General features: G+C 48.5%; 1 protein-coding gene across 1 annotated transcript in view; it reads right to left on the reverse strand.

The window, feature by feature from the left end:
- Positions 1-11,040, reverse strand: part of AUTS2 (autism susceptibility candidate 2) — a 903,433-nt gene that overhangs the window by 3,690 nt on the left and 888,703 nt on the right. Inside the window, exons 15-17 of the mRNA XM_015418389.1 lie at positions 10,768-10,845; positions 7,771-7,854; positions 1,651-1,873 (exon numbers count right to left, since the gene is read on the reverse strand). Of these exons, the coding sequence (XP_015273875.1) occupies positions 1,651-1,873; positions 7,771-7,854; positions 10,768-10,845 (385 nt within the window). The remainder of the gene's footprint in view (positions 1-1,650; positions 1,874-7,770; positions 7,855-10,767; positions 10,846-11,040) is intronic.

The following is an 11,040-nucleotide window of genomic DNA, read 5'->3' on the forward strand; positions in this document are numbered from 1 at the left end:
GGGCGCAATTTCCAGACGAACCCAAGACCCACCACTTCTCTCTAGAGAAACAAAGCCCGAGTTAAGACGAGGAACCGATATCAAAGGACACCCACTTTTGTCCATAAAAGCAGTGAAAATGCTGTAATATAATTTTCTCAGGGGCAAAGGAAGGGAGGAGTCAGTGATCTGCATGGAATTTGAAATGAAATGTGGTGACATTCTATTGTTCGGGGATCTGTGCCTAGATGGTCCTTCTGTCCTGGAGCATCTGGAAAGTTCCAACCTTCGTCCTCTTCAAAGTATGACAAAAAAGATGGCTCCAGAAAAACGGCCTGATGGCCCGGGTTAGCCTGATCGCATCAGATCTTAGAAGCTGAAAGGGTCAGTCCCGGTTAGGATTTGTATGGGAGACCACCAAGGAAGCCCAAGGTCACTGCACAGAGACGGGCAACGGGAAACCACCTCTGCTCATCTCTTGCCTTGAGACCCCTATGGGGGGTCACCGTAAGTTGGCTGCAACTTGATAGCACTTTACACACAGACCGATTTTGCACAAGAGCTGCGCTGCGGTCGAGCCTCCCTCTGCCCTGCTTCTATTGGTCAATTTCCCCCTCGAAGCCGCGTGGCCGCATTTTGAACCACGGCTTCGCCCGATTTTCCCCGCGGTTTCGTGATCCTGTTTTTTGAGGATCACAAAACCGCGGGGAAAACCGGGCGAAGCCGTGGGTCAAAATGCGGCCGCGCGGCTTCGAGTGGGAAATTGACCGATAGAAGTGGGGCAAAGGGAGGCGCGATCGCGGCGCAGCTCTGGTGTGAAATCGGTCACAGAGGGAAAGCCTCCATCCTCCACACCAAATAGATCCAGTCGTGTCTTTCTACCTCTCTGACATAACAAAAGAGCAGCTGTGCACCAGCAGTTCACTAACGCAATCTTAATGTGATCGTACACACAGCAATATCGAGATTCTTCTGGGGTGGAGTTTTATTGGTGCTCAGAAGTGGGGGGCACTTGGACCAGTGAAAACTGCACAGAAAAGCCTTCATGCATTCATCTGTACAATCATGTCAAAATCGCTTTTGCTTGTAGTGTTTTAACAATGCACCCATGCGCATGAGTAAAGGCGTGTGTGTAAGGGGCAGACATTAATCAAAATGGCCCGTGCTGCAAGTGATCAGGGGAAATCCACTCTTCCCTAGTACGAAACATGCAAATTCAGCTACGGAAATGTGCATTCTGACATCAGAGTTTGATTCTTGCTCTCGGTCGCAAAAACCCAAAGGACGTACGAAGCTGCCTTATGCCATCAAGTTATTGGTCCATCTGGTATGGCATCGCCACCTCTGATTGTCAGTTCTCGGGTGTCTCAGGCAGCAAAGGCCTTTCCCGACACTTTCTACCTAAGATCCTCGTCGTCGGAGATGCCAAGACAGACCTGGGACCTTATGCATACATAGCATGTGTTCTGCCACAAAACCACCGCCTCTTCCCACCAGAGGAAGTGTGGCCTGCTAGGTGCTGGAGTGAGGTAAGCAAGATTTCCGTACCGTTTCCCCCCCAGGCTGCCTTGCTGATGAACAAATATTTGACAAGCTAAGAAGAGGCTGAAAGCTGTGTGGTTCCCCGCCCCGCCTTGCCCTCAACCAAGCTCGCCGAGTGATCTTCCGTACCTTTCTTTGTCATCTTTACTAAGAGTAGAGTCTCCTTTATCTACATCTCTATCTCTCTCATGAGCTGCAGCAGACGAACTGCGTTCCAGCTCCCCTGCCTTCAGCCAGGGCGGAGGGGTCGGGAACGAAGGAGGAGTTCGGTGCAGACGGTTCCAGGGCTCGTGAGGGTTGCTAAAGTTCTGCATACTGGGGCCATCCTTGTGGCCGAACATAGTGTTGGGAGCTGGAATGGCGAAGTGGGAAAAAGAAACAAAAGAAACAAAAGAAAAACACGGTTTCAGAAGGAAAAGCAGTATGGTGCCCCCGTTGACGGTACTTACCAATAAAACCCAACTTTTTTACAGCACTCAGAGTTTAAAATGAATACATATTATGGGGAGCTGGAAAAGGAAAGGAGATTCACAGGTGAGCAAGACAACTTGGCATTTCAAAAGGCTAGGGATGTTAGCTTGGGAAGGTGAAAAAGGAGTTCTCGGGATGGGAGGGTGGGGTGGGATAGTCCAAATCTTCATTTTCCTCATCAGGCCAAGGTTTCCAGAGATCTGGGAGAAGATTTCCCTTGGAAGACCCCCCCCCATATAAGACCACAGTGGCCACAGTGGAATATTATGGAGGAATTGTGTGCAATCCACCACCACCGCCACCAAAATGAGTTCTCTTCCTTTCTTCAGTTTCAGACTAGCGAAACATATGCAGGCTGTTGCTCAGAAAAGTTACAAGCGAGCTCCAAATGCCTAGTATGGACTTGTCCAAAACAATATATATATATCTGACAGCACAGCAGGCAGCAGAAATCTACTTCAGTCCTTTGATAAACAAGCATCTTTGGTGTCCCCCTTTCTGAAAGGATCCTAAATCATGTTATGGGGTTAACTGGATGCAACTAAATTTGGTTGTTCTTACACAAATGGAAGTACGTTTGCACCTAAACAGCAATTTACCTGGGGAATTCACTGACATGAGGGCTTTAAAAGGGCACTGGGAATGTCCATGATGGAGGATGGATCCACGAACCATTATTAGTCATAGTGGCTAAATGGAAACTCCATTTCCGGAGGCAGTAACCTTCCAAAGATCACTGCTGGGAAGGGGGTAATGATCAAGGGAGGCTTTGACCTCTGTGTCCTGCCAGTGGGACTTCCAGGAGCATCTACTTGGCCACTGTTTGAAAGAGGATAGACCACTGAATTATCATGGCTGCTCTTCTCCACTATGGCTCAATCTAGCCTAAAAATGGTGGACTTGCGCTGGCTGTATGTGATAAGGAATCTCATCTACCGGCGCCCGGGCAGGGCTCTTTTTGTAGCAGGAACTCCTTTGCATATTAGGCCACACACCCCTAATGTAGCCAATCCTCCAAGAGCTTACAGAGCTCTTCTTACAGGAGCTACTGTAAGCTCTTGGAGGACTGGCTACATTAAGGGTGTGTCACTTAATATGCAAATGAGTACCTGCTACAAAAAGAGCCCGAGCCAATCCAGTCCCTGTTCTCTGATACGGGATCCTCTCGGGAACGATTTCTGCATCCTACACCTTGCCAAAGACAGAATTAGCCAGCTCTCTGTGTCTGACATTTTTTTCACAACCCAAAAGAGCAGGTCCTATTCGTAGCTGACTGGAACACTGGAGATGGCCCTCCCAGTTTCAAACCCAAGTTAAACCCATCCCAGTGGGAACGGTGGCTTTATTAACTTGCGGCCTTGTACGACTCCATGCAGATGTCTGCAGAGCTTTTCTCTCTAGCCTCTAATTATCTCAGCAGGCTGGGAAACCCCCAAATATGCAAGATAACAAGGAGATCACACAAGACGGAGGACAGTGTATGCAGGACGGGGCAAACTTTGGGCAATTGGCTGGGTTTGGAATTCTGGTAGTTCAATAATGCACTCCTAACCAGAGTCACACCCCCTCTAAGCCCTTCAATAGATTTAGAAGGTTGCAAGTCTGCTTTAGGATTGCATATTAAGGATCAAAAGTATGGGTATTATGCCTGTTTGTTATTCTCCATCAGAAGCTGAGGGCCAGTGTGGAGAAGGGGTTGAAGTTTCAGGTCCAGCTCCCCACTCTGCCATGGACGCACACTGGGTGACCTTGAGCAAGTGACACACGCTCAGTCTGACCCACCTCGCAGGGCTGTTGAGAAGATAAAATGGAGGAGAGGGGAATGATGTAAACCACTCCCTGCCCTGGCTGGGGATAAAGGCAGGTTATAAATGATGTAAATAAACGAGTAAACTCTCCGACTTCTGTCTAATTGAGCGTCTACATTTAAATCCAGACTAATCCATACGATTGTTTGTGTGTGGGTGCCTTAATCAATTCAAGTGGTAAATCCCAAAGGGGTGCTGCTGACTCTGGCCCGTGGAAATTTCAGCGGAAGTCCTGACACCGATGCACTACAAATGTGGCAACACAGGATTGTGCAGGAGGGTCCTTTGAACTGGATCCAGCCAGATTTTCTGCTCACAAAAAAGGAGGAAGGAGTCCCATTTGGCCACCCTAAAAGGCCATGCTGGAATTGTAGGACCTGCATGAGAAGAAGCCATGTATGATAATGGCTATAACAAAGATGGAACTGGGCAAGATTTAGCGAAAGAGCTGGCTGGATACAGCCCACTGGGAAGTGGGTTGCAGTTATTGTCTGTGTCAATTTTAAGCAGGCTTTTTTCCTATATGTTGTCGAAGGCTTTCACGGCCGGAGTTCATTAGCTGTTGTAGATTTTCCGGGTTGTATGGCTGTGGTCTTGGAACCAAGACCACGACCATACAACCCGGAAAATCTGCAACAGCTAAGTGTTTTTTTCCTCCACCAGGACTGTTTGCGGTATATTACACAGTTGGTTTTTTAAAAAATTTCATTCTCCTCTAATGTTTTAAACTAATTTTATTGCACTGCTTAATTTGCCTTAGGGTGTAATCGAGTTTACTGCGATGTTTATACATTATACTGGTTGTTGTTGCATTGGTTTTAAACAATAATTCTATGATTCGAGTCTCCACGAAAAAGGCAGATGATAGATGAAGTAAGTAAATAAGTAAATGAACAAAGAAATGTCATGGTTAACCATGGGTGGGTGCTCGCAAAAGAGCCTGGGGGAATTCGTCCCTTTCCTATTTTCCATGCCCACGGGGCGATAAGATGAGTTGCATCTGGCTCTGAGATAAACCAAGCAGTCCTGCTGCAATTCAACGGGCAAGTGATGAGTTTGCATGGACAGGAACCCTGGTTTCCAGAGAAAGTTCAAACCAAAGTTTGCTGGTTCGTGTATAAAGGTAAACAGTGGTTTGCTGTGGAAGTGGAACTAAACTCCCTAGCTTGTTGTCTGGGGATTGGAAGGACGCAGGAAAGGAGAAGTTGCAGAGTGGGCTGAAGGCTCCTTTAAATCTCACGCAGAGGGGTTTGGTGTTATATCTGAGGCCATCCAGTTAACACCCGGACTCCAGCAGCCAGTGTTCTGCAGGATACATGCAGGCAAGAGCAGTTTTCTCCAGGTCCATCCCAATTAGGATGTCTTTTTTTCGCTTTACTCTTGTGGTTTCAGTCTTATCCTCTTTATTTGAGACTCAGAGAACTTTGAGCAGCTGAACCTAAGGAGCAGATACCAAACACTCCTCCCCATTTCCCAACAGGTCATCCCATGGGGAGTGCATTTCCCAGGACTCCAAGAACTGGGTATCCCAGGAAAAGAGAACACGGGAAAAACTGGATGTCACAACGCCTCAACACGTGAGCACATCTTGTGCTCTTCAGCAGACTGAGTTCTGATCCACAGAGCAGTCTGACCAGGTGGGGACGAAGCTTCAGTTTCCAAATCCACCTTGATAAGATTCTGTGATTCTCCCTAGTCTGTGCGCGTTTCTCTTTCACGCCGCAATAGCACAGGGAACGAGAAGGATGAGGCCTGGGGAAGTGGGCTGCAGACATACGAGGTGCGGAAGGAGAGCTGGGCTGTGCAGGAACGTTGCCACATCACTACAAAGATTACTATGTATTACCAGCGTGGTGCAGTGGGCCAGAATGTAGGACCCATGTTTGAATCCCCACCGGGGGACCCATGTTTGAATCCCCACTTTGCCACGGAAGCTGGTTGGGTGATCTGGGGCTGGTCTCATTCTCTTTCTCAACCTAACCTACCTCACAGGGTTGGTGTTGTCAAATGGCTGAGAGGAGGAGGACCATGATGTAAGCTGTGTCCGGGAGAAAAGTGGGGTATAAATACCCTAATTAATTTTTTTTTAAGTTTAACTGTCTTATGGTTTCCTTATCTCAGCCAGACGAACTTCCATGTTGAGGGGCAGCGTACCTCCCAAAACCAGTTGCCGGAGGACAAACAAATTGTGGCGCCGGAGAAAAAAGCTGAGCCACCACAGAATCGGAGGAAGAAGAGCCGCCGGAAATCTAACTAGCCAGTAGGGTGCCTGGTAGGGCCCCCCCCTCCCCAATATTGACTGTGGCCTTAGTTAGGATTGTTAATTGCACAATGTAAACCGCTCAGAGCCCTTCGGGGTCGAGCGGTCTAGAAATCGAAAGTATAAATAAATATAAATAAACACAGTAGGGCTGTTGTCTACCTGGCTGCTGCTAGGAAAAGGAGACCAGATTAGACAGTCTGATCCGTGGGCTTTCTCTCTCTCCCCCCCCGCTTATCCCGTTTTAGGTGGACACGTTTGCTCTTTGGTAGGGCTGTGATGCTGCTGGGCTATTAGCGATAAAACTGGCTTTATGGTATTTAACTCCTGGAAATAATTCACTGTTCTAAAATGTCATGGCTTTATTAAGATTTAATGCATTCTTTTTAATTGTGTGACCCAGGCTGAACATTTTTGGAGTATAGAATCTAGCCCCTATTCATATATTTTTTCCCTTTTCAGTGAGAGGGAGGGGGAAAGGCTCAGTTTGTAACCAAGCTGATATTTGAGAGGTGGTGCGAGGATTAGAGTATTAGACTTGGATTGCGAAGACCTGGGTTCAGATCCCGCCTTTGTCATCAAGCTAGCTGGGTGGCCTTGAGCCAGCCATTCACTCACTTTCTTTGCCTAGTCTACCTCACAGGGTTGTTAGGAAGACAGAATGGGTGAAAGGCAAACCATATAGGCCATCTTGGGCTTCTTGAAGGAAGGGTGGGATAAAAACAGACTCGATAAAAACATTTGGGTTGTGGCCACACGGGCCAGAGAAAAACCGGGGGAGGGGGAGTGAGGCTATTTCCTCCGGAGGAATTTGACCTGCAGTTGCATGATCACACCTCCCTTTGAAGCTGCGGGCACAGCGTGATCAGACACAACTGTGGGTGAGTTGGGGCTTTTTGTGCCCTTTCCCCCCCATGCGCTTAACCGAGGGATCGATGAATCGCACCTCTGCACCGAGGGCTCCCTACGGAGTTTGCGATGATGCGCATACTGCAAAGGGGGGAAAAAACAACGGCACGGAGTTGGGATGGCCTGATCAAACTATCCCGATGCCATGAGAGAGTGCTGGAGTGATCAGACACGGGAAAGTCCATCCGTGGCCCGTCGCAACCCATTAGCTACTGGATTTTCCCCAGTGTCTTTTTAGTCTGCTTCTGCGGCGGAGCAGAACGGGTTGCTGACGGCTGTGGGGCGCTTCCCAGATGTTGTTGTCCGATCGTGCCCTTTAAATCCGCCCGGCATTCACACCTGTGTCGGGTCTAATTGTGCGTATGATCGCAGCCTCGGTTGACCAGAGAATCTCCTGGATCTATTTGCCCATCCCAAAGATGTGGACCTCAGGGAAGTTACAGTCCTAATTCTCACCAAGGAAGTCAGGTAGCACGTGGGCTGTACCAGTTCAGGCTACAAAAAAAATATCCCTGCATGGAAAAGCTAGCATGTCAGGCAGAACGTTTCAGATGCTTTCTTCTCCTTGGCATGCTAATCTTCTATGTACAGAGAATTTGTATTCAGGACCATTCAGACCTGTGAACTGTAGTCTGAAATAATACAGTTTGACCAGCTTGGTGTGAATAAGGCCACAGGAGACTGCTTGGAGATGTCAGAGCTTGTCTCAACATCTTGAAGTGTGTCGGAATTTAGCCCCAGGTTAGCACACTTGACGATCAGTCCCACCCAATGGCCGCCGGAACTAGAGAAGTTACTCACTAACTGCAGGGTTCCCGAGTCCCCCGAAGGCATTGCCGCTCACGGCTGCAAGACTGGTGAACGTCGTGGGCCGATTAAAAGTCTCTGAAACCAAATGGAGAGATTCTAATGGGAAGGGAGTTATCTACGAAGGAGCATTTAATTCCATGACAAGAGACACGCAGAGGCTGAGTAGACAGCTCCAGTGTTGTTCTTGTGGAGAGGGTCCATGCCACTTCCTGCCCCCACGGCCTTCTCAAAGGCTTCTTCCCAGTGCAGGGACTTTAGCAGGGTAGCCATGGGAGAGAATTAGGGTCTACCTGGCTTCCCTTGGATTCGGGCCTTCCCTGGCTTGCTGGAGCCCTATCTCTATGGCCCTTTCTGCACTCTCCTTTTAATCCAAGTTCACCACGGTGTCCTCCAAGGAAGTCTGCACTAAAATCAAATTCAACCTTCTTTTTAATCCAGGTCTCCCCCCCCCACCCCATTCTGCACTAAAATCGACTTAACCTTCTTTGGTGTAGTGGTTAAATGCATGGACTCTAATCTGGGAGAACCGGGTTTGATTCCCCACTCCTCCACTTGCACCTGCTGGATGACCTTGGGCAAGCCATAGTTCTGGCACAGCTGTTCTTGAAAAAGAGCAGTTTCTGCCAGAGCTCTCTCAGCCCCACCTCCCTCACAGGGTGTCTGTTGTGGGGAGGGGTATAAATCCAATCTCCTCCTCCTCCTCCTCCTCCTCCTCCTCTTCTTCTTCTTCTTCTTCTTCTTCTTCTTCTTCTTCTTCTTCTTCTTCTTCTTCTTCTTCTTCTTCTTCTTCTTCTTCTGGGTCCCCCCCACCCCAATTCTGCATTACATTCCCTCCCTTCAGTGTTCAGCCCGGTTTCAGCCTGCTGTTGCCCCGGGTTACTTGGATGCTGTTTTGCCCTGGACTTAAATTGCCTGGACTCGAACACTGAGAAAACCCAGAGAGGCAGGCAAATGCGGAAAGGACCTGTATCGGGCTCATATTTATGGAGGAGGAGGTTTTTTAAAAAAGCTGTATCCTGCCTCCTTTTCCCAAATTGGCTTTTGTATCACCCAGGCTTTTCTCTAATTGCTGGGTGATGGCTTTGAAAAGGTGGTGGGGACAAGAAAGCCCCATCATTCCAACAGTTGTGTGTGTGGGTGGTGGTGGTGGTGGTGGGAAGGATCGCTGCCTTCTCAAGAGGAGGCAATAATCGGCCTGGCCCAATGAAGGCTTGCCATCTCCTGTGGCAATGAGGGGACAGGGGAGGACCTGGCCGGCTGGGGAGCAGCTACAGATGCCAAGGGAAATGAATCGACCCCCGGAGGAGGGACTTCCTGTGTGGGAGGATGGAAGTCTGGACAAGTCACATGTGGTTTTTAGATCCACCTTCAAAAGAGGATGGGAGCTGGCCAATGGAGAAGCACCAGCTCCTTGCTCCTAAGCTCCTAAGAGGAGGGCCGGACAAAGGAGAAGGACCCCGGAAGGCTAACTCACCCCTACTCTTCTTCTTCAATGGGGATATGATGCTATGCATCAATAAGCTCCACCTTGAGGTTCATAACCCTGTTCTTGTCATGGACTAGATGGCAAACATTCAGCCCGCTGGGTGCCTTCCTGATGGCCACCAAGCCCCTCTGGACACAGCACTCTCAATTAACTGAATGAGAATAGAGGACCCTTGGCCAAGCTGCATTAAGTATCACAGCACTCGATAACTCCCATGAGGCACCACAATCACCATCTGAATTTAGCTAGGCCCTGGCCTGCTTCAAGAGAAGCAGTTTGGTGTAGTGGTTAAGTGCGCCAACTCTAATCTGGGAGGATTGGGTTTGATTCCCCACTCCTCCACTTGCATCTGCTGGATGACCTTGGGCAAGCCATAGTTCTGTCAGAGCTGTCCTTGAAAAAGAGCCGTTTCTGTCAGAGCTCTCTCAGCTCCACCTACCCCACAGGGTGTCTGTTGTGGGGAGGGGAAGGGAAAGGAGTTTGTAAGCGCTCTGAGACTCCCTTGGGTAGTGAAGGGCGGGGTACAAATCCAGTCTCCTCCTCTTCTTCTTCAATTTATCTGAAAGGCTAGGAAAAGTCTCCAAAACTGGCAGCTCACCCTACTCTTTTTGTTGTTGTTGTTTTGATGTGAAAAAGTTGGCAGGAGATGAGTTTTCTGTGCCACTTAGGCATAACAAGATGCTCTTCCAATAATTCTTTTTAAAGTATTTTACGGGACTGTGGTTTTGGACGATGGCTCAGGCTGTTTTAAATGGGGGTGAGACAAAATCATGGAAGAAAGATCCCAGAGTGATTATTAGCCATGACTTTAAAAAAAACCCCTCCATACTTAGAGGCGGTATCTCTCTGAGATCAACTGGTGAGGGTAAACGTGGGCAGAGACTTTGGCCTGTGTGCCCTGCTTGTGGGCCTTTTGAAGGCACATGTGGGAAACAGGATTCTGAACTAGACGGAACTTTGGTTTAACGCAGCAGGGCTGCACTTATGGGACCTTATTAGTTGGAGAGGGGCAAATTTATCCGAACACTTCATTATTCATAACACCATGTGGGAAAATCATTGAAAGGCAGAGGTAATGGTGCCCTGAATCATAATGAGAATGTCTGTAACGGGAGCTGAGGTGGATTTATCACGTTACCGGGGGTGGGGGGACTGGGCCTTTGGGTTCCTTTCCATGTAGAATTAGCTGCAGCTAATATCCTTTACTTGGATATTAAAACAGGAGTCACTGAATCCTTATTCACATTTCTCTCAAGATAGACAAACTCTTTGGGAACACTGAGGCGACGGATTAACCTCCAGCTATATTTGCAGTCAGTGGTGGTATCATCATGCCATTAGAAATGGGTAGCGGTTCTGTTCAACAATGGGTTGTGGACAGTGAAAAGGAATATCCCCTCCTCCCAACACAATTACCCACCCTTCCATTGTAACAAATTACACGAAAACACTCTCACACACAACAGTCTCGCCGTCACCACAACTCGGTAGCTTCTACTTACCTAAATGGGCAGCTGGATTGAGAAAGTTGCTGTGATGTGGTGGAGGGCCGAAAGGGGGACCGGCGTGGTGGGCAGCACCTGTCAAAACAAATTCGAAGCAAGCGCCACCTGAGCAGGGGTTCAGAAACCACATGCTGTGCTCTTGGCTTCCTGGATCTTGGAACAAATGTTTATGTTACAGTGACAACGGAGTTCTGTGACTGAAAATCACATGTCGTTCTTTTGGCTCTAAAAGGAAGCCAAAAGAGGTCCAACATAAATTAAAATCAGGGC

The sequence above is a fragment of the Gekko japonicus genome, unplaced genomic scaffold, assembly GCF_001447785.1.
Source record: "Gekko japonicus isolate JY-2015 unplaced genomic scaffold, Gekko_japonicus_V1.1 scaffold89, whole genome shotgun sequence".
Classification (NCBI taxonomy): domain Eukaryota; kingdom Metazoa; phylum Chordata; class Lepidosauria; order Squamata; family Gekkonidae; genus Gekko; species Gekko japonicus.